The sequence below is a fragment of the Notolabrus celidotus genome, chromosome 5, assembly GCF_009762535.1.
Source record: "Notolabrus celidotus isolate fNotCel1 chromosome 5, fNotCel1.pri, whole genome shotgun sequence".
NCBI lineage: Eukaryota > Metazoa > Chordata > Actinopteri > Labriformes > Labridae > Notolabrus > Notolabrus celidotus.
In genome coordinates, this window is record NC_048276.1 from 33,639,178 (window position 1) to 33,666,008 (window position 26,831).

Genomic DNA, 26,831 nt, shown 5'->3' on the forward strand with positions numbered 1-26,831 from the left:
TCTCACAGCTTATTACTCCCTTCCTTTAAAATCTATTTCCCTGGTATCATGATTCACACGAGGCACCTTGACAGGTCAGAAAATCCAGAGGAGTGTCATCCCTGCTTCATGATCTTAAAGGTCACAGTTTGCAGTTCACAAATGTAAATCTTCTGGACAACTTTCCTTTTGACATGGTGCCAACAACAAAAGTGACCGTGTTTGTATTAATGTTTTACTGTCAACACAAAACCTGTTAAGAGACAGCCTACCATTAGAGCTCCTAGTGGTGGTTTGGTTCATATCAGAGCTGGGCTGTTAATCGTTCACTTTTATTTGTTAACTTTTCAATGTGGATGTTTATTTGAAAAATGTCTTCTTTTGTCTTCATTTTAATATAAAAAGTTATCACACTTTATCATGTATCATGTAATGCTGGCCACAGAGAGGGGAGCATTTGTGAAAGCTGTTAAAACTGGCTACACCCTGAGTTACGATGCTATGATTCATGCTATTAAGGGTACGATTGGCACGTCAAGCATGTAAACACCAGGGCCCGTATGCACGTATACACAGGACCATTAGTCTTAAAGTACAGTTATGGAGCGGCCCATTTGGCTGTAGCGTTAGCGGCATGCAAGACTGCAAATAATTGGCCTATTAACTAATTGTGCCATGAAAGCGAGGCTGGTGCAAAACGTCATATGTCCAGGGAGCCTCCTGGAAAACCCCTATCCAACAAATTTGAATTGCGCATGCCTACTACGCATTAACAACAATAAACATGGCGAGCGGTACCAGTGTGACTGAGAGAAGATCAAGAAAAAACTATTTTTCAGTGGAAGAAGAAATGAAAATTGTATTAGAAGAATATAGAATGAACAAACAGCTGTTATCAGCAAGTCAACCCTCAAAGATAACAAACAAGGAGAAAGGGAGAGTTTGGCTGAAGATCTTGAAGCAGGTAAATGCATGTGGTATTTCTGAGCTGTCAGTAGAAGACCTAACAAATAAAATAAGCAACATGAAAGCAGCTTTGCACAACAAGCAGCGCCACCATTAATTATGTTGTGTCTCCTAAATCTAAATTTGCTGTATATTTTGATATCATCATACTTTTCCAAAGGATTCGTTCGATCCCTAAATATCTGTTGTCTTTGCATATTTTGTCTTAAATGGTAACGCATAAGCACGATGTCCTCCATCCTTTAATCAGCCTAACAGGTGTGGTAATCCTGCTGTTAGCACCTGTAGTGGTGGCGTCTACCACCATTAAATGTAATGCTTTGTTGGGACGTTAACCTGGCTCATGAATACCGCTAATCGATTTTTTTCTCACCATCAGTACAAACGCCCGTTTCATCGCTAATGGCTGGACGAGCATACGGGCCCAGATCGGAATAGATCAGAAACAGAGGAATTTATAATCAGAAAGATTTTAACAGATATAGCAAAAAGTCTCATCAATTATAAATCTAGAGTCGTGATCCATGTGAGAGTGTGCTGCCTGACTTTATTCTGCTGAACCATCCAGCGCAGTGACTTATTAGCAGTAGACTCATGCCACACTATGGTAAGGTAGTTTAAGTAGCAATCACATAAAGCTTAAGCCATTATGTGATGAAGCTTAAGTTGCTCCACCTGCTCATTTCTTTATTGTGCTTTACTGAGAACCTGACATTAGCAACATTAGCATTTGTTTTGCTCGTTAGGTCTCAAACTTTGTACAAGGCTTCTGTTGAGCCTGACTCTTCACCTGATGAGAAAAAGTCATCCTCTGCATGAACTAATCCTCGATCTTCTCTCTAAAAACTGTGAAGCTCTTGTCAATAAACAATCACTGCTCCCTAATCTCTTCTGTTTCTATCCTGAGGTTTGAGAGAAGAGCTGGTGCAAGGAGATTGCAAATTTTGTTCAGCCTCTCACTTTCAAATGACTGTAATTGAGGCGGCATCTGACCAGTCAATAGCTTTTGGTGACTCACCTGGTCGCTCTGGAGGCCACTAACATTTTAGCATCCTCTCCCTGCAGCCAGGGGTCACAGTTTCACTTTCACAAACGATGTCAGCGATGAGGGAGTGATAACTGTTATGAGAATCCAGCTTGTTGGGCTTGTAATACTCGGGTTCAGCAAGCTTTACATGAAACCGTCTCACTGCTAGTGAAGGGGCAAATTAAATCTCTGTCTCCCCGTGACAAGAATCCTCCTGCCCAAACTGGATCTACAACTGACAGTGAGGCTCTCACCGTCTTTCCTTGACGACAGCGGAGACCCATCCCACCATTCAGTCTGAAAGGCTTTTAATGAAACCTGGATCAAACACCCCGTACAAGCCTCCGCCCACAAAAGGTTCCTCTCAGGAGCACGGTGATGAGATCTCAGCCTATTTGTCTCGACATCACTCACTGAAAACAAACACCCCCATCCGTCGGTGACACACTAAAGCTGTCATCAATACGACCTGCTGGAGTGAGCACACGTACAGCCGCTCGATACAGTGTCGACTGCTGCGCCGCTGGAGGGAAGTAAAAATGATGTTTACGACACACTGATATGGGTTAGAAGGCAGGCTTCTTTATCAGAGCGAGGACTAAGTGGAACAATGTTTAAGTGAGAGCAGCAGCTTGTCAATCACAGAGCTACAGCTACACTTCTCACAGTTTAGGTTTTCAGATCCAGCTCAAACAAGCACATTTCAGGAAATATTATCCAGGTGGCTGACCATAAAAATCAGGTTTTTCCTTCTTTACATTATCTACTCATTCATTTTGACAACGTGGACTCACAATGCAACACTCCTATTTCCATTTAGATCTGTGCCCTGCCACCTCATCCATCATAGACATGCATAAAAGAAGTGGACGTAGCAACCAGGTCTGAAAAGTGAGGCCAGAGCTGAAGTGCTTTGAACCTGCATCCTCTCAAAGAGCCAGCAGGGGGTGACTCAAGCATTAGACTGATCACAAAGAAGTCAACAGAGCCCACTTCTGATAGACTGAAGGCTGATTTATACTTCTGCGTCGAATCGACGGCGTAGCCTACGCCATGAGTCCGCGTAGCTCCCATACCTATGCAGAGGCCTACGCACGTAGCTGACATGCACCTCCTCCAAAATGTAACTACACGTCGAATTGACGCGAATCGGATCCTGGACATTGGTCGTACATCGGCTGTGTATTTCATCTCCTCCTCTATATTCTTCATGTAATCATGTCTGCATGATAAACAGCAACGTGTATCAGCTGTAGATCAACATAACACAATGTAAGAAGAAAGAGAAGAAAAAAGAAGAGAGAAAGAAAGAAGAGAGAAAAAAATAAAAATAAAAATAAATTAATTAATTAAAAATTAAAAAATAAATAAAATAAAAAAATAAACAGGAACATGTATCAGCTGTAGATCAACATAAGACAATGTCAAACTTGAGGCCTCACTATGTAGCAGTCCTAAAACGGGTGGCGGACATCATGATAGCATGATAGAAATCCACTTTATAGTCTGAAAAGTCAGAACTTTCTTCTGACTTGAATCTGTGGGTGTTTTCTCATGCCTTCTCTGGTAGCTGTTGTATCACAGTATATCTTATTACAGTCCCTAAGAGATGTCTCATCGGGATTACAGGGTGACCTTTTCATCAAAAGCTAAATTATGCATGTGTTAGCTAATGAATGTATCTTGAGTCTGGTTCCTAAAAACCCTGTATTATATGGGGAGTATGAAGGGAGATGTTTGGTAGAGCTCTATCATTTGTTCTTCGCTGTCTTGTGTTATTAAAGTGAACAATGTCAATCAGCCACGCTGTTATCAGGGAGCCTTTCATCTTGGACTGCAACAAACAAGACAAAAGCATCCCTGTTGGAAAAACAATCTTCAACATAAAAGCCTTTTAAAAGAATTAATGGGCAGTGAAAACTTAAATGTCTGTTTTCAGGGGAGGAGAGCAGGGAGATGAACGTGGCTTAAGGAAGTCCAGCCTTTTTTTCCTTTAAGTTAATGATGCATCGTCTGTACAGCGCAAAGTGTATGTTGAAAAGATGTAGCTTTGGGCCTTTTTTTTAGAACTCAGGGGGATTTCATTCTTTGATCAGAGGTCTGTTTGAACTGATTAACAGGGAGAGTTCATAGGATCAAAGCACTTCAGGGCTGAGTCACTACAGCGGGAGAGGAGAGATGGTGAACAGAGGGAACGGACCGTCTTTAAGTCCACACTTTATAGTCTAGAGCTCTTTAGTCTACAACACTGAGTTTTACAAGCAATTAGACAAATGTACAGGGACCCTCTACAGAAGTAAAGTCATCAAAGAAATACTTCTACATGTTGGATTGTTTAAGCCCAGCCTGGGATAAAAACAGGAAATAGAGGGGCAACAGGTAGCCTGGCTCTGCCCTACATGAAAGACATAACTCAAAGCTCCAATGAATGACCAGAGTTTGTAAACACAAACGCTTTAGCACACCAATCAGGGTCTCATGCAAAGACACACAGCACCCTTTGGTGTCTTCATGAGACATGCCCGACTTTTCCAGTTTAGAACCAACCACAGAAACACAAGACGCTCAGATCAATGCCGGGACAGACATAACAAGACTGATGAAATCTGCCCAGAGTGTTGGTCTGGATGACGGATGAGCCAAACTATATTTTTCAAACACATTTTTGCCAAAGCATAACCAAGAAGTTTTCATCCTTCCTAAATCTAAACACACAAAGTTAGAACCATAATGCAGAGCTGGAGGGTGAGAGCTCAGAAACTCCCTGGGCTTCTGACAGCGATGCTGAGGGCAAGATGTCTGTTTTCGACAACCTGGGATGAAAATGATTTGTGATTTTTTTAACGGGAACTATTTATATAAAGAATAACAGCCTTCACTGTTCTTTACCCGAAGTGAGGGAGTTGAAATATCTCTGGTCTTCCCTTGAGAAAAATGGATCATGAGATTGACAGATGTGTCAGTGCGGGTGCACTATCACACTGTTGAGGTGAAGAGGAAGCTTAGCCTGAAGGTAAAGCTTTCAATTTACAAGTCCATTCACATCCCCACCCTCACCTGTGATCACGATCATTAGCTTTGGGTAGTGACCCAAAGATGAGATCACTGATACAAGCCGCTGAAATGAGTTTCCTTCAAAGGCTCGGCCATAGAGATACAGTCCTGAGCTCTGCCATCTGTGGGGAGCTCCGAGCAAGGCTACTCCTTTGCATTGTAAGGAGCCAGGTGAGGTGGTTTGGGCATCTGATAAGGATGCCTCAAGGGCATCCAACTGGAAGGAGACCCAGGTACACTCAGAGCGTGCCAGAGGGGTTATACATCCCATCTGGCTTGGGAACACCTAGGATCCTCCTGAAGGAGCTGATAGGGGATGCTTAAGAGAGGGATATTGCTGCCACCGTGAGCTGGCCTAGGATAAGCAGAAGAAAATGGATGGACAGATGGATGGATGAATAGATGGATGAATGGGCGGTAGGATGGATGGATGGATGGATGGATGGATGGAAGGAAGGATGGACGGATGGATGGTTGGAACTATGGATGGATGGACGGACGGACGGATGGATGGATGGACAAACGGACAGATGGATGTATGGACATATGGATGGATGGATGGATGGACAGACAGATGTACATCCATCCATCCATCCATCCATTCATTCATCCATACATCCATACATGTATGGATGGATGGATGGATGGGTGGATGAATGGATGGGTTGGTGGATGGATGGATGGATGAATGAATGGATGAATGAATGGATGAATGGATGGATGAATAGATGGATGGGTGGAGGGATGGATGGATGAATGGATGGGCTGGTGGATGTGTGTGTGTGTGTGTGTGTGTGTGTGTTTGGAAAAGAGGGCAGTATGTGTTTGAAGAGGATGGATGAATAGATGGATAAATAGATAGATGGTTGGATGAATGGATGGATGGATGGGTGGGTGGATGAATGGATGGATGGATGGATGGATGGATGGATGGATGAATGGATGGATGGATGGATGGATGAATGGATGGATGGATGGATGGATGGATGAATAGATGAATGGATTGATGGGTGGATCTGCTGTGGTTTTCGTTGTGTTTACCTGGAGCTTCTGATTGGTTAGTATCAGACACCGAGCCTGCATGTTACACTGGGCTATCTTACCCTGTGTCGTGTAACAGATTGAAGATCTTATCTTACTTTCAATGAAGCTGCAGCTCTTAAATAACAGAGGAAAGATTGTGTCTTAAAAAGGACAAATCAGAAATTTGAAGAAGCTTAAACTGAGCATTTTTACACAGACACCTGGTCCTGCACAAAGCTCAAAGTTGTGGCTTTCAAACTTACAGTCAAAACTGTCTCTATAAGTCTTCTTCCCATTCTCCCCACATGTCCACAAACACACATGAAGAAGGAGCAGCTTTGAAAACAGTGATTGTTAGTTTGTTTTCCTGCAGAAGTTCACGTCAGGACTCCATGTTGGCTCTGAAAAATGTGCCCTGGCTCTGCTTCTTGCTTCACCTCTTGTTTAACGCTGAATTATTCAGACCACATAAAAAAAATGAACCATGGATCATTGTATTAAAATGATCGGTTGTTTCTGCTGTCCTGCCTGTGACAGTGGAACTGCCACAGCATTTTCCAGAACATTATTCATTTGAAACCCATTGACCAAGATCAATAATGCATCGCTTCATGTGGTGTTATCAACGAGCCACTGTCAGAATGGGGCCGTAACTGATGGAGGGCAACAGAAGAATAAATATCTTGAATAATTCCAGCACTGACTAAAGTGTGATCTGATAAAGAGAGACTCTGAGATAAGGAGAGAATAATAAAGAGAGGGAAGAGAGGGGAGTGATGAAGAGATCAACAATACGGCCCTGTAGGGAAAACACTGTCACCCCATTTCCTCAGATTCAGGTAATTTTGAGTAAACAAAAGCAGATGTTCAAACAGAACCGGTACTCAGATGTATTCACAATGAGATGCAAAGTGAGGCTGTGGTATGTGTGTTTGTGTGTGTGTGTGTGTGTGTTTGGAAAAGAGGGGAGCATGTGTGAAGAGGATGGATTTTAAATAGTAAGCAGTTACTTTTTTGCTGCTTAAATCTTGCTCAAAAAGACAAATGAAGGAGAACAATTATTGAACTTAGAAAACATATTAGAGCACTCCTTATTACTGTGTGGAGTGGTGTAATTAGGGGAAGAATTGTCTGGAGATTTCATGTATTTTTGGGCTCATTACTGCAAAGTCTGTGAGTTTTAGCCCGCTGCTGCTGCTGCTGCTGCTGCTGCTGCTGCACAGTTTTGTACTGCAGTCAGAGCTCATCCACTCAAACAAGAGCGAAACTAGGGCTGGGAACACTTTCCTAGTAAAACTAAGAAGAGATAATCAAAAGGAAAGCTGCAGGGAATGAACAGGAAGGTGCTGAAGAGTCTGATTACAGGAGCTTACAATAATACTGCACTTATTGTAGCCATTAACATGCAGTGAGTCTGAGGAAGTTTGTCAGTTTCTATTAGACAATGGAAGTTACACTATATTCTGTGGCTCATCGTGAAATATGGTAACACATTTGCAACCAAATTGGTGTGGAATACTGTAATGTCCTGAATATAAGTCTACTTTGGGGGCTGCCAGAGGTAAATGATAATAATAACAATAATAAAGGTTATCATTATGTATATACAGTAGCACAGTTCAAAACAAAGTGATTTACATTTAAGAAAGACACTTAAAGACAATAAAAAGAGAAATGTGAGGAAGACAAATAAAAGGAAATAAAACAATGTTGGTAGAATGAAAACAACTATAGATAAAAGATTAAAACAATCAGAAATCTGAAATTTAAAATATATAAAAATGAAGACCTCATTTGCAAAAACAGATAACTCAGTTTTTAAAAATGTCCAAAATGTTTCAAAAAACATATTTTTTCTATTACTAGATGTAGGTATTATCAACCAACTGAAGTTGGGTGGTTTTGACTATGTGAATGTGACATTACTAAATAGAGTTATCTAAAAAATGTAAATTTTTAAAATATATATTAAAAGTAAATGTGTTGTTTGAAATGTATAAAACGGATTTAAGTACAGACAGAACCACTGCCTTGACTTGCACCATCCCTCTCCAGTGGTCATTTGTGGTCTTAAATGAAGTGTTTTCAATCAAACCAGCACTCCACAAGGTTAATTCACTCAGTAGTATACCACCATTTTCTTTACACATATGATAATGACCTAATGAGGAAGAAAAGCTGCTCAAGAGTGGCACTGCTAGCCTGGGCAGCCTCTCTTTGTATCCAGCATGCTTTGTCCAGTGAAGCAGCTGCTTACTTCTTTAAGTGCCATCTTCTTGGTAAAGTACAGAATGCAATAAAATACCACGCTCTACCTTTTACTGGATGAAGCCCACTTTAGATGACAAAAACAGGATATAAGTGCATCTAGACTGAATTTTACAGTACACCTATTTGAAATATTTAAAGCCTTCAAAGGAGGACAAATTCAGCTCGCAATCTTGAAGAAATGTTCTCATCCTGGACTCATTTTGATAAAAGCTAAGGGCCAAACAGATATAAGAAAGAATAACATCAGCTTACTCCAGAATCCTTCAGAGGCAAAACATCCTCATCCTCAAACTACCAAAGGTTGTGTGTCATTATCATCATCCTTTGAGGGATAACAGCAGTTTCTGCACAGTTAAGAAGATGCTGGTGGAAAATATCAGACTGTAGTGCCTCACAATTGTTGAATCACAAAATAATTTAGACCTATGCATGAAAGAACAAAATGAAACATGAGGGTTCTTATTTTTCAAACAGTGCATCCTTAAAAAATACTGGGGCACTAACATTAAAACACTGAACGGTGTGCACGACAACAACAAATAAAAAGCAGATTTACACAACTGTACAGTTGATAGTATAGCTTATAAATCTAATGTATGATGTGAACAGCTTCCTTTTCTGTCCTCTACAGAATTATATTAATACATAAATGGTTAATGCAAAGCCTTTTTTGATGAGCAAGATTGAAATGAGCTGATTATTTATTGGTTGTGGTTCTTTCTTGTAATATTTACAAGAATCTGAGAGGAAGATTTAGAAAAAGTTGGATGAATTTGGATGACCTGTGGAATACTCAAGGACAAATAACACCGCTAATTTAAATGTGTTATACTGCTCTTTGATAAATATTCGAATCATACATGGGTCAGAGTAACAGAAACGTATACTTCACTGGCTGCAAAAAGAAATCCCCTTCATGGTAGATTTCATCGTACAGTCAGCTCAAACAACAAAACAAAGTGCTCCTAATGTTTTTGTGACGGTGACATAAAATGGAGCACATCAGGATCACACATTTCTGTGGTGATATCTTGTTGGAATTTATTACCAAATGTCCCTGAACCCCTGGTCCGTTTTGATACAAATAATGACTTCATGCAGGCATCCAAACAAGTATTACAAACCAATTTCACAACAATACATTCCCATGAGAAAGCCTCAGGAGGCGGGAATGCTCCTGATATAAAAAGATTTCATGCTCAGGTTCAATCAGATTGAAGTGAAAGAAGCAATAAAGTCTGAATCCTTCCGTGACTCCAATCTGTGGATCTTTACATGCTTTTTGTTTGGCTGTTTAGCTTCAGGTGGTCCAGAACTGACTGGGTTTCTGATAAAATGCAGCACGGCATGCTGTTTCTCTTTCTATGCTTGACCCCCCTACTGGACATGTCCCACATGGTGACAGGGTGGCAAAAATTACATGACATGGGTCACTAAATATAGCAAGGAAAGCTGCCAAGAAAGCGCTAAGACGTAAACAAGAAAGGATGCAAGATTTCTCTCTCAGGTGAGGCCACTCTCTGCTTCTGCTCTCTTTTTCTTCAGCTATAAGGGAGTCCACAGGGAGGCTGAGGTTTAGACCTGCAGCTGTGGTGATAACAAGCCTGACTTCCAGTGCTACAGCGCTTAATGAATCTGGTGCATCACATATTCAAATATATGGCTGTTAATATTTTGCTTCCTCTCAGTGGAACGAGCTCAAATGCAAGACACACTGCAGTCATGTAAAAACCAACAGCTAGTAATCTAAACAGGTTCAGATATCATCTTGTTAATGTGTGAGCTGATGTGAATACATTTAGAGTATCTGAAGAATAACGAGTAAATCCATCAGTACTCAGAAAGCCAGAGGGATAGAAAGGCTACATAGTGTTTATCAGCTCTTTAAGATGTTAGATTTGCTTCCACTCAGATTGTAATCATATTTAACTTGTCATTTTGTTCAGTGACTGAAAATGAATCTGTACACTCCTACTCATGGATAGAGATGTGATTATGCTGCTCGGCCTAGTTTTACTTCCTGTTTTCCAGTTGAATTGGATATAACTTTCACTTAAATGGTTTTATTTGGTGGCAAATTAAATAGTGTTCATGTTTTAGGATGTACTTCAGTGCGGTCTACTTATGAGGATGCTGGTACTCCTGACGCATGATGTGCTCAATAATGAACAGATGTGACACTTGACAGTCTGATAATAAGAGGTATTAGTAAAAGTTTCACTTATTTAAAAAACAGGAACCAAAATACAGCTTTGAGATGTAACTATTGATGCAGAAAAGTGTTTTCGGATCACTGGAGCTAAAATAATAATAATAATAATAATAATAATAATAATAATAATAATAATAATAATAATAATAATAATAATAATAATAATAATACAACTTCTCTATAACTGCGATAACTGTTAAAGAGACTCTATAACTGAAGATTGACGGCACAACCGCTACCTAAAAGTGAGGCCAAAACTTCCAGAGAACACCCTGGTGACCGGCTGCATTAAGGTCCTAAAAGTTGTGTCTTCCTTAAGAACAGTTTTGACTCAAATACATGTCAATTCATTTTCCCTCAAACATGCTAAAAAGAGGGGATGTAACATCATGACTGACAGCTCTGTTGACAGATGATCTTTAAAGGATCAGCAGAGAAGAGGAGGAACTTCAAGAAGCAAACACTCAGTTATTGAACTGTCCACAGTTGTAAGAGTCTACTTCAGACCGACATAAGAATCCAGCAGTGGACTGTCCTGACCTTAGTCTCTAAGTTAAACGTGTGCTTCTGTCAGCTGTAGTGGTGTGACATGGTCCCATCAGCAGGATCATTCTGGACATACCCTGGCTAAAAATGTCTGCATCAACTGCAGAGGTATGTTGGCTTCACTTTCTTTTCTTTCTTTTCTTTTTACAATGGGAGGACATGGGGGTGTGTCGCCCATATTTATATAAAGATCAAAACACAAATCGGTGAATGGAGCTATCACTGACGCTTTAAAAAATGTGTGATTAAGCTACACTTTCAAATGTGTAACCCCGGTTGCTTTTGATAAGACATTACACTACCAGTCAAAAGTTTGGACAAACCTTCTCATGCAATGGTTTTTATTTATTTCAATTATTTTCAACATTGTAGATTAACACTGAAGACATCAAAACTATGAAATAATCTGGTTTTACCATTATCTGGATTACAACAGTAGTCAAATAGGGCTAGCCATTGTGTACCAACCCTACCTCTGAACAACACAACTGATGGTCTCAAACACATTAAGAAGGCAAGTCATTCTACAAATGAACTCTTGACAAGGCTCATGTTAATTAGAAACCATTCCAGGAGACCACTTCATGAAGCAGACTGAGAGAATACCAAGAGTGTGCAAAGCTGTCATGAAGGAAAAAGGGGGCTACTTTACAGAATCTAAAATATAAAACATATTCTGCTTTGTTTAACACTTTTTTGTTCATTCAATAATTCCATATATGTTCTTTCATAGTTTTGATGTCTTCAGTATTAATCTACAGTGTTTACAATAATTACAATAAATACAAACCCTTGAATGAGAAGGTGTTTCCAAACTTTGAACTGGTAGTGTATTTCAATATAAACACTCTCAACTAATAAAAAGTCCCTTGAAAACATGTTGAAAGATGAAATGTCATTACTTATATTATGCTGATTTACTAAGTTTAGACAGATTTGATAGAAATTAGAAAAAAGAAAAAGAAAGAAAAAGAAACCCAGACACCAACACCCTGATACATTTTCTTTTGCAAGTTCGGTTTTGTAACATCGAGTAAATTGACCCTGAGAAGTTAAGTAAGAAAAGGGTCACAGGTAAGCTGTCTCTAACTGTTCACCACTGCTCACATTTATTTGGCTTTATTCCTTAAAGAGTTGTGAAAGTACATTTACAGGCTGTGCCCCATTTAGACTACATTAAGCTTAAGAATCCCTCAGCACCTCTTGTTTCACTATAAAGTTACCTTTACGACAGAATCTGTCCAGACAGACTCGGCTGCAGTCTGCAGTCACTCACTACAGGCCTGTGATTTGTTGTTTAACTCTTTGAGGAAGTTGGTATAATTACGGCTCTTAGACAAGATCTCATCCTGAAAGTATTTCAGCGCCTGCAGTCAAAGTCGTCTACCTCATCACTCCACGTAGGCTGAATTAACAGCAGATGTAGAGGGACTGAGCTGATAACATCTCCTTCATTTAGCTCTGAGCTATAAAGCGCTGGATGCTTTAGTCACTGCTGTGGGCCAATGCTGTATTTTATCTTCTGCAGCTCCTGAGGCATTTACAGAGAACAGTGAAGGCTTTTAAAAGCTGCCTTTAATCAAAGAGGAAACTATGGTTTGTAGATGCATGGAAAAAAATGTTTTGAGACCTAAACCTGATTGTGAAGGAGGAGAAATATGGAAGCTGGAACAAGAGCAGGAATCACTCGCTGCAGCTGCAGTCGTTTGTGAGACAGACGGAGTGTGTTTAGGCCCCAGGCTGTTGACTTACCCCTGTTTGACTGCTTTGTTCTTGTTCACATCGATGGTGGTGATGGAATGCTTGGCGCCTGACACCACCTCCCACTCCACCTTCCACTGGGTGTTCTTGGACTTGGTCTGGATAAGGTTCACCCCTTTCTTTGCTTTGACCCTGCAGGAAATGGAGAGGGGGAAAAGAACGAGGATGAGTGTATTTTATTAGAAGAGATGATTTACGAGCGGGGTCAGAGGTCGACACCCTCTGTGTGCAGCAGTCCTCTTTCTCGCATTGCGTCATGGCAGAGGCAATCCCACAGATGAATCAATAACAGAGATGAATGGAGATGGCAGTGTGATGATACATGAGGCCAGAAGGCTAGGACTAGTTCAGGTCACAGTGTTCACTGATGCTTTCTATGAAATCAAATCCACCAGGATTTACTCTGCACCCACCGGACATTTATACTGTGTTATTAGCCACTGACTCAAGAAAGCCTCCAATTTTACAGGTCATAGTTTAGACACACAACCTGAGACACATTTTAATTAATATAAATTATAGATAAAATAATGCTCAACTTCCTTAAGACACAGTATGAGGAGGCTTTGCTATATATTCTGCAGTGAAATCCTCATCCTATAACCCTCAGCTCCTCAGAGAGAACAGACTGTACAGGTAGGTCAGAGTAAGCTAAAGAACAGAGACCCAAGAGATGGAAGGAAAGCATATTTCTTACTCAAGGACACTTCAACACAGAGGACTTCTCACACTGTCTGCCTTTCCTTCATATCTCTGGTGTTCCCATTAAAAAGACCAGCAACTGAGCCACACACATAAGAATGTATACATTCTTAAACAGATATATTCACCTGATTTACATGCAGGAGACACATCTACATTGAAATGTGAAAACATATCAAAGCCTTCTGCTGCAGCATATCAAGAGAATGAAGAATGACAGAGGAACTAATACACCTGTGTGCGCTCCATGTTTTCAGTCATGTTCATCTATACTAACATACCTCAAGACTGTCACAGATGTGCCAACATATACGCATAAAAGACAATATATCAGTGTGTGTGTGGATGCTCATATACAGAACATAGCTGCATTTATGCTGCTATACTGCACAGAGATTGAACTTACTGTCTAATGTTATCAACGAAAAATAAATCCTAGACCTTTTTTTAGATCTTGGGGTTAATTTTTGAACTAAATAAAACACAATGAATAAGCTAGAATATTCACATTTACTTTATTTTTATTCTTCTTTTTAAATAATAATTTTATTCTATCTGAACTATTTTTACTCAGCTTATTATCATTTATTTTTTTACTTTGCTGTTTTTCTCAAGCTTTTGAGCTGGTCAAATCTTCAGTGATTGCACATATATAAAACATACACAACTTTAACAGCCTCTAAAGTGATTTCATCACTGAGTCCATGATGTTTGGTTAGTTAGAGTTCTGATTTAAAGCGGCTGGTTGCAAGCTTTTTGGATTTATTGGACACCTGCAGTAATTCAAAAACAAAAACAACTTTATTCTGGTGTTCCTTAGTGTCACAAAAACAAAGATTTTGCAGATGATGCTTGATTCCGTTCTAATAAACAATATTCCAGACAGACAGGATAAAAAAAAGTGTGACTCCAAACCAGTCTAGCTTCTATTGACTCCTCCCACTGTCTATGCCACACAATCCTGTATTAAAGAGTCAGTGTCCTTTCATCCAAAAAGGAACTAAAATAGTAGATAAAACAACAAAATACAACTATCATTTTTACATGCTTTACCACAACAATTTCTTAACCATACAAACGCTAAATAAATATATAAACAGTCATTAATAATCTGTAACATTACTTGGCCTCATACACCGCTGAAGCAGAAACAATGAGTGCACGTCCCTTCTAAGAAACATGTGGTGTGCATTTACACACAATGCATAACGCTGTAACTTCACTGATACTCACTCCAGACATGCCGACAGGATAAGTCAGAGTATAATTTTAATGACTTAATTGCGTTTCCTACACATCACAAAGGTCCCACACAGTCAGTCCAGGTTCATGGAGTCACACTAAAACACACTAAAAACCTTCTGAATGCTCATATAATTAAGACTTGACTCGGACTCAGACTCGTAGTGGAGACTCGACTTGGGCTCAGACAATGAGGGCTTGGCTCAAACTCAGATAATGGGAACTTTACTTGAACTGGGACTCAGATCACAGAGACTCCACTCAGACACACGTTGGACTCCGGTTTTGAAAGTTCTACCATATTGACTAGGATAGGGACCAAACAATGTGTATCCACCAAGCGGCAACCTCCGGTCTCAAAATATGAAGCCCATGCCGAAGTGTTATAAACTGCAATTCATCGAGAATCCGCTTGAGGCTGGCTGCAGAAACACCAGAAACCACATACACACCCATTCAAAGAAGACGATCCTTGCAGCAGAAATAAACATGTTTACAGCCTGGTTAAAAAAACAGCTTGGGTCTACGTAGCTAATTTCTCTATCAGCACACACTGTACAGAGATGAATTTTTTTCAAACACGCCAGTTCAGATGATATTAAGATTACAAGTTTTGCCCAAATAGGGACATGACTGACTTGATTGACAGGCGGGAACACATAGCTGTTGGCTAGGAGGCTCAAACCCCGCCTCTTTACGTCACACTCTTTTGGTTGAGTTCAGCATTTCCAATATGGCTCCCATCAACGATTGGCTTCAAAACAGCGTTCAAGAACAGATGGGTGACGTCACAGATACTACGTCCATTATCTATACAGTCTATTGTATCCACTGATTCTGATGGTAAACAGTGACTAGTAATACTAGAATATATAGACAATCCATATTTCACATTCATATGCAAACACAGCGCTGGCTATGGGAGTAAAATGGAGTTAGGTATCTTGCGCTCATGTATTGATATTCTTCTCTCTCTGTTATGTTCTGACTGCTGCAGCCTGGAGTACTTTATCATGTTTTAATATTTTTTATTCTGATTCTTATTGTGATGTTTCACATGATAGTTGTTCTGTTATTGGGTATTGACCTGTATGTCATCCTCTTACTTCAAAACAAATCTACCCACAGGTTCAAATACAGTGACCTGAACCTGGACGTCAAATGATCAAACCCTTGACCTTCTAATTGAGAGGTGACCCACTCTACCATTGAGCCACAGCGGCCCCTAACATGATTACCTCTGGCATGCAGCTGACACAGTGATGGGCTCGTAAGCTTCCATTGCCTTTTTAGAGTCCACGGTATGGAAATAAAAACTTGAAGGAGAGATTCAGAATTCTAAAATATGAATCTTTTAGCAGCTATTTCAGTCTCCATTTAGTTTTCACATTCAAATTTAGTCGCAGCATCTACATAGAGGCATATGTGCTCTAATGGAAAAGAGAAAAAGTGTCCAGATATTGGAAAGTGTTTCAGGCTCATAAGAGATAAACCTAACACAGGATTAGAATCTGTTAAGGGAAAACTTTCAGCCTCTAGGATCTGCTCTGCTTTTAATGTGAATCTTGATGACAGAGCTGCTTTCTACCTTAAAACCAAGAGCCAGGAGACTCTTCACATCAATGACGAATAATTAGATTTTTCAATCAGCTGGGTAGAAAACCGGTTTTGGCAGCTGTCCTCTGTGACTTTACCTAGACGTGCTATTAAGGTGTCCACAGGCAGAATACAAAACAGCAGAGAGAAAGAAACACACAAAAACAAAAGCACTCTATGCACGCCACTTATTGTGATGCTGGTTATTTGAGCTGAGAGCCACGCCCGACTCCTGCTGGATGGAAACAAACAGATCATCCACAGACATGCAGTCAATGGAGATTATTGATCTGATGGTCTTATTTCCATGAAATCAGAGACACAGATGAATTATTAACATACTTTTGGCTATTGTTTGTCTGCCATCGAGACATCTACATTAACATTAGCTGTAGAATTGCAGCCAGAAATAAAGGGATCTAAATTCTTCCCTAAATTGTGACTGATAAGAGGATGGCGTCAGTGTTGACCAAAAGATCGAGGCTCTGCTTCTGAAAACATGAGAGCATAATGCTGAAGAACTGGAGGGATCTCAATGATTTTGCCTTGTTTACAGGACAACACACTGTTGTTTTTCTCTGAGATCACTGCTTCCCTCAGACAAACAAAAGCTCAGTCTGGAAAAACTCACTGAGAGCATTACCCAAATCCTCTTCCCCTTCCCTCAAGTGTCTCATCTGCATACGACTGAAAGTTTGAGGCTCCTGTGACATCTTCCACATCGTTCCATTTATTTCTTTGACAGATAAAAATCCTGGAGTCCCGCCGTGGTGTTTCCATTTGCTACGCTAACCTGCGCTCAGCGCACCAACCACTCATCCATGATTTGTGAAGCAATTGACTTTCAGCTGCGATGTGTCTCCTTCTGCAGACAGAAACAGGCACACAGCTCTAACACAGTCTGTGTTTTAATGACCACAGCCCTCCGTCTGCAGCTGATAGCATTTGAAAAGTGATAACTGGAAAATATGCATGTTAATTATAAGCATTAATGTATAATTAGCCTCTGAGTAATTAACAATGTGCCTCTTTACTAATATGAACCTGCTTTATAAGCCTCCTGTTCATAACATTGTTGATAAAACTCAACGACCTGCCTGGTCCTTTGTACAGTCCAAAACAACAAGTAATATCATTCCCTGATCTGATGCTGCTATCAGCAGCATCAAAACCTTTTATCTCAGGCTTCGAAAAACTGTTCCGAAAATTAATTTCCAACTACAAGCTTAGTTTGATTTCAGCACAAACACCACAGAGTTGAAGATAGAGATCACAGTAGAAAGAAGCAGAGTATTTTCCACAGAATAAACTTCAGTAAAAGTAAAAGAACTGATTTAAAAAACGACTCAAAAAAGCTACTCCTGTAATTCTGTAAGTAAATTACATTTGTCACTTTCCGACTCCGAGAGCTCTAAAGAAGCTGGTGAGGGTGCCTTGAGTTGTGATTGTTTAATTAATACATATATGGATACAGGAATGCCAGAAGTTTGATAAAAACCTCCCCTTTTTCTCACTTTGTTCGTCAGCAAGTCAGATACTACCGATGAACTGGGTTAGGCTGGATTAGAGGAGGGGATGCTGAGGATATATGATTCATGACACTGTGATACACTCCACAACACTGACTCAACCTTTAAATCCTGAACTCTCACAAAGCTCCTGCATTTCCTCTCCTCATCATGCCGTGTCGGCTACAAATCCTCCCATCAGAAAAGATGTATTCTGTTTTTCCAATTAGTCTGAAGTAAACAGAAGACGCAGCTCTCACAGGTTGCAGCTTTTGCAAACATTGTTTCTTGTTATTGCAGCTTTCATTGTCTTCTTTCATCAAACCCTCCACATTAGAGGAAATACAGTAATTATCTGACACAGCAGCGTCACACGGAGATGAAACGGAGATATGTAACGTTGAGGAAATCATCCTGATCAGGCGTGCTGCCTTTGATGTGAGCTGAAAAGAAGAAACATAATACCCTCAGACTCTGGCTAAATGAGGTGACCTGGTTTGCTTGATTACTGCTTGTGAAAATACTGATCATAAGAGGTGATGATTACATTTTATTGTCAGGCAAAACCATTTCGAGTTCATTCTCAAGTAAAGACTCAAACCTGATGTTAGGTACTTGTTTTTATATTCATTACCTTCACTCGTCAACAGCTTAGAAAATCCAAATATTCCTCATAATCTTTCTGAGAGAGCCTCCACATTGTGCAGGATGGTTGTTTTTAATCAGACGTTCCCTTTTCACCCACTCGGCTTCATTTTTGCACCACAAATGAGGGGGGATGAAGCGTTACCCATGGGAGCTCCACTTGAATCAGGCTCCCCATTGAATAGTGTTAATGCTGATTAATGAAAGAGCATTGCAAATGGAAAAGCCGTGCAGAATTAATACAAGCCCCAAAGTGTTAGAAATGTTTCAGAGAGCCTTCTTCTGCTGCTGCCGAACAGGGAGAGGAGAAAGTGAAGAGGCCTGTGAGCCACTCCAGCTAAGACAGAGCTATTACTTAGTCATTCCACACAGATTCCTCCTGCCATGGCAACACCTATTAGACCCTGAGCTGGCTGGCAGACTGCTAAACAGGGGAGCTTTTGGTCAACACACTTCAGGCCAGGTTTCTAAGTTTAGCTGAGCTGCTTTTACTCTGCTTAGGTTTTTCTGTTTCGTTCTGTTTTGAGTGCTGAAACACAAGCACTGGTATTAAAAGGAAATAGGACTAACGGAGTGCAATCAATAAAAGATGAATGCTAAATCACTCCATCACACACAGTGATTTTGTACATAGTCTACTTATGATACTTTCATTTATAAAAGCTCAAGAGGAAAGTGAAAAGAACGATCTTTTCATTCATTTTCAGAGTCTGATCTACAATGTTTTCTTGCAATACTCATTTTGGCCACAAGGGGCAGAAGTACACCACAACAGCATGCCCCATATACTCGCCTAATCTACTTTAAAGAGAAAACAGTCATTTAAATACATGTATGAGTGCAGAAACTTTAGTCTAACTTTTTCAACAAATGCAAATCAGTAACTTCAAGAAGTGATGCAAGAAAAACGGTTTCATTTCCACCTGTTTCGTGGATTACACAGAGAGAACTTGGAAGGATGATGTTTTTGGATTCAAATAAATAAACATATTTTGACCAGTTTGGAGGAGAAACTCTTTGTGCCAAGTATTTTGCTCCTTCAAACCTTCAGCCTGAGCACAGTCTCAGCTCGCGTTAGCCGTTTTAAAGGTTAAGTAAAAGAGAGTAAAAAATAAATCTTAAAACTCTACTCCTCATTATTCGGCATGTCCTCTTCTCTAATTGCCGCCTCTTGGTCTCTCTTTTGCAGTTTGCAGTGTCTCCGCAGTGTGCTTACGCTCAAGTGTTTGGATCACTCTCTCCGCTGTGCACAGAGCCGCATGTCCACATGACCCAGTTATGACACTTTCAGCCAGAAATCATGTCCACTGCCTGCCACACACACACTATCATTTTTATTCAAACCGGCTACTGTTACTAAATAAAAGATGCAAAGCAGAATTAAATCAATTCATGGCTCCCAAGACTTTAATTTTTCCTTAATGGCCCTTTTAAAGAGTCTTTATCGAGCAGATTTGGAGAGAGCGCCTCAGAGAGCAGAGCACTCACAAAACTGGATCTTTCTATGACATAATGAGACTGTATGTGAAAAATATATTATGAGGCTTAATCACTTTAAATCTCTACAATGAAATAAACTTTTAATAGTCTCTAGACTGCAGAAGTGTGTAGGATTAATTATAATATTAATCCCACTGAGGGGATTGGAAGCTTGGGAGAGAAGTCCGGGTACAGGAGCTCAGATGTTCAAACTTTGACTTAAATGTGACTTTAGTTCTGGATTTAGTCACATGGACGTCGTTTAATAAGTTGGTAATGTACCTCCAGTGGTTACACAAATTAAAATTAACAATTTAGAAATGGTCAGTTTTGTCAGTGATGGTCTCGTTTGCTTCTTTAGCTCACAAAATGTCATCACTCTCAATCTGTTTCACAGAAACTCCTCACAGGGCCTTTAATGAACGTCTGAGTCTGTCAGAGGCAGATAAAGTCGTTTCACTGGACAGACTTTGATCGGGAAATTTGAAAGATTACATTGAAGCTCAACTTTCTGCTAAAGGAATCTACAAAAGGGGGTCTGCATCTTTGATGTCCATTAGACATTTAGAATAAAAACCTGTTCAAAAAAGTCTAAAGGTTTGAAGACACAGAATTGAGTCTTTAATCAGTCTGTGTGGTTGGTTTCAGTGTGTGGAAACTGACAAATTTAGATTGAAAGTTTATATAATCCTTTAATCAAATATCAATCTAAACATCAGCTTCATTACTGGATCTATCACTAGATTATATCTGTAGTTATTTTGGGAGTACAGATAAACATGATGTCTTGAATGTAGGCTGGCTGCAATGCTGCAGGTATTTGTCAGCAGCATCACTCGTAGGCCAAACTAACTATGATAAAATTACAAGTGAGCATCCAGGCCTGATGTGTCCTGAAGAGCTGGTATCTACCCTGTTGCTGTCATTCAACACCGGGCTGAATAACCGACAGTTTTACAGCAGGAGGAATTTTTTTCATTAATACAATGTCCCTGAATAACCCGAGGAGAAGAAATAGGACACTGGACACTGACTTGTGCAGCTTCCCCTGAAAATACATTTCCTCACACAGTCTGCTGCTGCCACTTCCACTCAGGTTGTTTTCCCTAAAAAATATCAAACCCACTCACAAATTTCCCAGACACTGTAATGGCTTCAGCAACTCTCAAGTGACAAACATGGCCTCACTCCTGCATATCAGGCGGCAATCTTATCAATCATCTCAAGCACTGCTGATGTTTATCTCCACAAGTTAACAGCTTTGAGGTTTGCTCGACAGCGGCACGGAGCCGTGCAGCTGGAAATCCAGACGACGGGGACAGACCTGCCGGGGACACACTTTTTTAATGGGAGGCTCTGAAAATTAGAATATGAAGCTGGGGAAATATCACGGAGCAGATTACACGTCTGAAACTGCAGCTGCTGGCTCACAAAATCTGATTTATTTCTTGTAGGTGAAAATGAGCTGTGCAGCACTGTGCAGCGCAGCGCAGGGATAAATACGGCTTCCAAAAAGTATAGTTAACAACAACACATTCATAGTTGTTAACAGCCATAAATCCTGAGAAAACAACCAGACTAAATCCCAACCATAACCGTTTGGCTTTCATGTAGCTTCAGCAGCACTTTGTTCCAGCTCGCAGTACTCTGTAATTAATACAAACAATGAAGAGTCGAACTCCAACGGAAAAAAAGATGAGTGAGCCAGATAATTATAGCAGAGCAACGACAAAAACATCCAATGCTGAGGTAAGATATTACAACACAGAGCCAAAAACTGCAATTATAAAACTGCTTTGTCATTCTCTTGGATGCTTTTTACTCTCAATGTGTTTATGACGCCTTTCGCTCCTGGACAGTTCATTCCTTCATTTCTTGGCAAAGCTTGTTGGAGTTAGTTAAGTTAGAAAGAAACAGGGAGGCCTTATGTTTGAAATTTCAGATCATTGTTAAAAAAATAATAAAACTGTATTCAAAAGAAAATGGCTAGCATTAAGCATCTTTTTCATTATAGACAAACTAGTTCCTCTGGATAGGGCAGCTGAAAAATAGAGAAAGTGTCAGGAGCAGAGAGGGGGAGATGTGCAGCAAAGGCTCAAACCTGTGACTGCTGTGACAAGAACTGTGGCGTCTTCGATAAGGGGTGTGCTTTTAACCCCTTAGCCAAACCAGCACCCCAATTTCTATGGTGCTCTTAGGCCTGATTCATACTTCTGCATCGAATGGACAAATTAGCCTACGCCGGGGGTCCGCATAGCTCCCGTACCTAGACAGAGGCCTCTGCCCGTAGCTGACGTTGCACCTCCTCCAAAATGTAACTATGTGATATGGACCGCAAACCCTGTGATTGGTCCGCTCGGTGGCATTGTATCTCCTGCATTTACACCACTTCCGGGATCCCCGCTCATTGGCCGCACATTATATCTCCTCCTCTCTATTCTTCATGTAATCATGTCTGTATGATAAACAGCAACATGTATCAGATGTAGATTAACATAAAACGCTCTGAATCTCTGTGGAGAAGTAAACAGAGATCGTAGCGTGGCCGGAAGCAGGCGACCGGCCATCAGAGAGAGCACACTGCCCTCAAGAGTTTCGGGGGAGAATTGATGCATGTCACGGACACATCGATGCATAAGTATGTGGTGCTCATGTCCCCATCGATCACTGCTGTGTAGGGGCGACGCAGAAGTATAAATCAGCCTTTAGTGTTTGAACAACAGTGGAGGATAGGGAATGCTACAGAGACAAGATGCAAACATTCACCAACACCAGGGGAAACAAGCTATGGTTCTCCAGAGAAGAGGTGATCAATACAGCTTTGTTTAGACTCAAGAAGTAAAACCACTTTTTGTTTATTCAACCAAACACAAAACTGAACCATTAAGAAGACAAACATGGAGCCTTGCAGAAAGATGTGAATGTTCTACAGGGCGAATATGCAATTTTCGGATCCTGACATTTAGTGATCTGTCGTAAAGAAATACTAAAGCCTGGTTTGATCTTTGTTAGTTTAAATGAAGATCTTAACTGTTGACTTGACCACATGTCGGTATGCTCAGAGAAAGAACACAGAGATAGTGTAATTGTACCTTTTCATCTCTGATAACATGGAAGGACCTTGTCCAGAGGGGTGTCACTAGGCCTCGATGGGCCAACACCAGGTGCCACCCCAAAATCAAATTGGCTACTTTACCGGGACTTATTTCAAAATCAATCATGACGGTTGTGTTAACACTTCCTTTAGTTGTGACTTTTTGTGATCTCTTTTTTCAAGTCCTTAAAGGATTAAGCTTAGAAGATTTACATATGTTTTGCCACTCTGTTGTGCAGCTTTTTAAAGGATGAAAATAAACACATGAATATAAAAGCTGTCTGGTATTCAAATGATGGTTATTCAAGTAGATGATTAAGACAAAAAAATTAATTTGTGTGACCACCCCTGCCTATGTCAGTGCCCTAGTTTGGCTGCCCCGGTCAATACATGGGACACAGAAATAGTCCTTTATGCCTTGGAGCTGCAGGTTTCATCTAGTTAGCATTTCGGCTCTTGGCTTTATAGTACTGTGTCGAGATGGGCGTGGTTTTCACAGTAGACCCTTTGCACTCTGCCTGGAGGATTTCACTGACGTAATGCTGATACGTATGATGTTTCATTCAATAGTTTAGACTTTATCAATTGAATTGTTGATGGTAAAAATATTACAAAAGTCACCAGCCCATCTGTCCTAAGAACTGATTTAAAATCCAGAAATCTTGGCATCTGATGAAGTCATCTTTAAATCATTGGCACTGATCAATAAAGCAATCAAAGTGAACAGTCACTGTGTAATCATCACAATGTGGTAAAGATGGTACCACAGCACTGCCCCGGTAAGCGAGTACTTAATGGCTGCTGTTGTGGTTCATCTCTCCCTGCTTGTGAATATCTTCAGAGGGCCTAAGGGAGCACAGAGGCAGAAAATGAAGTGCATTGTGATGCAGCATGCCTGAACACGGGCATTATCTCTCTCTATCTTCATCACATTCAAACGCTGCCCGAACATGTGTGACAGATACACGAGGGGAGGACTTTTATTCTCTGCTGGATTAAACACCAGCTGCTTTTCAAACATTTTCTCTCTCTGCCTTTGAACTACAGAGATGCTCCCACAATGCTGGGCCTGAGCTTTGAGGGGTTACAGTGCCTCTGTAACTCTGGGGGAACTCGTCATTATGAGGAGCTGCGGGTCATCTTCATATGACCCAAAGTTCACATTAATTTTCTTCCCCAAACCCTTTACTTAAAACATATTACTACAAACAAATAACCAGTGATGTGTGGATCTGTCCTTTTATTAATATAGAAAGACAAAAACAAGAGCTTGGTGTGTAAACCAATTAAAACCCAATTCTGTGCTTGGTTTATTTCAATCACAAACACTTAAAAGCATCTCACAAAGCTCTCTAACCTCTCTGGCAGCTTTGTTAATAACTCCACACTGATGAAATGTTTTCTCAAAATTAAATATAAAGTGGTGCTTTTTAAATTCCAGACTGTACTGCTTTCATCACACCAAATTAGAAATAATTACTGAAAAATATTGCAAGGATTCAAAAAAAAAAAAAAGACCGGACAGATAATACAGCTTTATTCCTGGTGGACAACAATGTTTTCTTCTTGCTGAGATTTTAGAGGAGTTGTGACTGAAATGTAAAATAATCTCTTCTGTTTCTGTGGCGTCTCTTTAAAGGATTACTACAAACTGGGACATAACAAGTCTATTATTCTATTGTGTTGACTGGTTTATTTATGTGTTACAGAAGAGCACTGTGAAAAAGAGAGGGCGGTGATGTGCAGTGAGCAGGTGATTATGCAGATTAGAATCCCAACAGGGTGAGCAGAGCGGAGGGGTCTTGTTCTGACTTTGAAGGGATTCTACTTCACATAATCAACTGCTCACTCTACATTGTCCTGATACTAACTGAAAATGTAAATAAATTGAATAGAAATATTGATTTAAAGATGATTTATATAACAAAAAAAAACAGTCTCTGATTTCCCGGTAGTTAGCGCTTCAAATAGACGAGTTAAGAGGTGGTTAGAGGAGGAGACTTTTGCAGTTGACACACTTTTAAACATAAATGAAGTAAATGTCACAACCTTTAACAATGCTGCTGTTATGTTCACATTACTTTGTAGCAATCAACAGAGATGCTCCAATCAGCTCTGCTGCCGGTACTAAATTGTAGGACAGGATCCAACACTGAAATATCCTCCATGTTGTTTATCTTACCAATTTAGCTTGTAACTGAAACCAGCGTTTGGCCACGATTACCAATTTGATGCTATTTTATCATATATATTATATTACCTTATATTTAGGATCCTACATGAAATATGTTTACTGTTAGCAACGAATTTCCTACAACCGTTCCATTAATAGCATTGAATTGACTTTATTGTAGATCTGATCATCCTCCTCATGCCATGTAGGCATTATACTGTGAATCCATCACCATCACCATTAAGAGGTCTGACATGGCTAATGAGAGACTATCACATCTCGGATGAAGATTTTGGTTTCAGCACTCTTAATTTCTTGTCCTGTCAAGCTCCATCATTGTTTATTTTTGTGGATGTAATATTTTTCTTGACAGCTGGATATCATGTCCAAAAAATAACAAATATAAAAGCTGGAGTAATTCATGGAAAAACCAAAACATGACTGTAGTTCTGTTAGGGGTGAACAACACAGATGGTACCGACACTCCTGGTTCTCATATCGAAATATCAGGCTGATTTTTTAAGATAAGAAAAGAAGCTTTTCATAAATGTTGCCAACAAATCTGTGGCATTTTTACAACCCTGACAACAGAGAAATGATGCCAGGAACATTGAAAATGTCCCTCCTCTTGGGGTGAAAATCAGTCTCTAATTACAACCCTTCCCTCCTCTCACCAAGAAAGGTCAAACTGGAGCGAGTGCTTGTCAGCATACAAACAAAATGTTCATTTTGATGAGAACCTGAACACTCTCTCCATATCCATCTGAGATGACACTCCCCGCTGTGGTTTGAGTGTCTCATCAGGGCTGGACTACAACTCCCATGTTGAATTATCAAATGTTGCAACCCAAACCCTTCTCTATGTGTGCCAGCCCCGCACAGATTGGACCTGTATTTGTCATTCAATGGCGGCACATTACACTGCAGAGTGCAGAGTGAGACTTTGTAGACAAACATTTCATTGCCGGTGGTTGTGACTGCAGCCCACAGGACACTTGTGGTGCCACCAATGGTGAGCAAAAACCCTGATGGATGGACTCAGGCCTTGCAGATGTCCCTTTGGCAATGCATAAGCAAAGCAGAAAAGTAAATAAACAACTAAAATGTCAGCGCTTGAATGTCTCTGAGGCATTAGCTGCACTCCCTTTGCATTCCAGCAGAAACGAGGCCTCTACCCAGGAGCTAAATTTGGTCGGCAAAGTCATTTTCCCGCACTCATCTGCAGGCAGAAGCTCCATTAGCTCCTCTGAGGGGGCACTTTGCAGACGACTTTGCCACTCGTGCTTCTGCAGACACAACAAATTCCATTCCATAAAGATATGTATAATTCAGAATAAGTGCAGATTTTTATTTGTCCTTGGCCACATGTGGATACGGCTGCCGTGCTTTTATGTTTCCAATGACATGAGATGCAACTGCATGCTCTGCCGTGTACGATGTTTCTTTCTGTGATATGTATGATGTGTTTATAGGGGCTGCAGAAAATGTTCCACCATGGTGTGCAGAACTTCACTGAAGCATGAGTTGACCTCAAAACAAATAAGAACTCATCT

At 40.3% G+C, this 26,831-nt stretch overlaps 1 protein-coding gene across 2 annotated transcripts in view; it reads right to left on the reverse strand.

Annotated features, from left to right (window-relative positions):
* tmem132e (transmembrane protein 132E) overlaps positions 1-26,831 on the reverse strand; it is a 601,081-nt gene that overhangs the window by 78,296 nt on the left and 495,954 nt on the right. For both annotated transcript variants that reach the window (XM_034683892.1, XM_034683893.1), the window contains one exon: positions 12,831-12,971. In XM_034683892.1, coding sequence (XP_034539783.1) covers positions 12,831-12,971 — 141 coding nt within the window. The remainder of the gene's footprint in view (positions 1-12,830; positions 12,972-26,831) is intronic.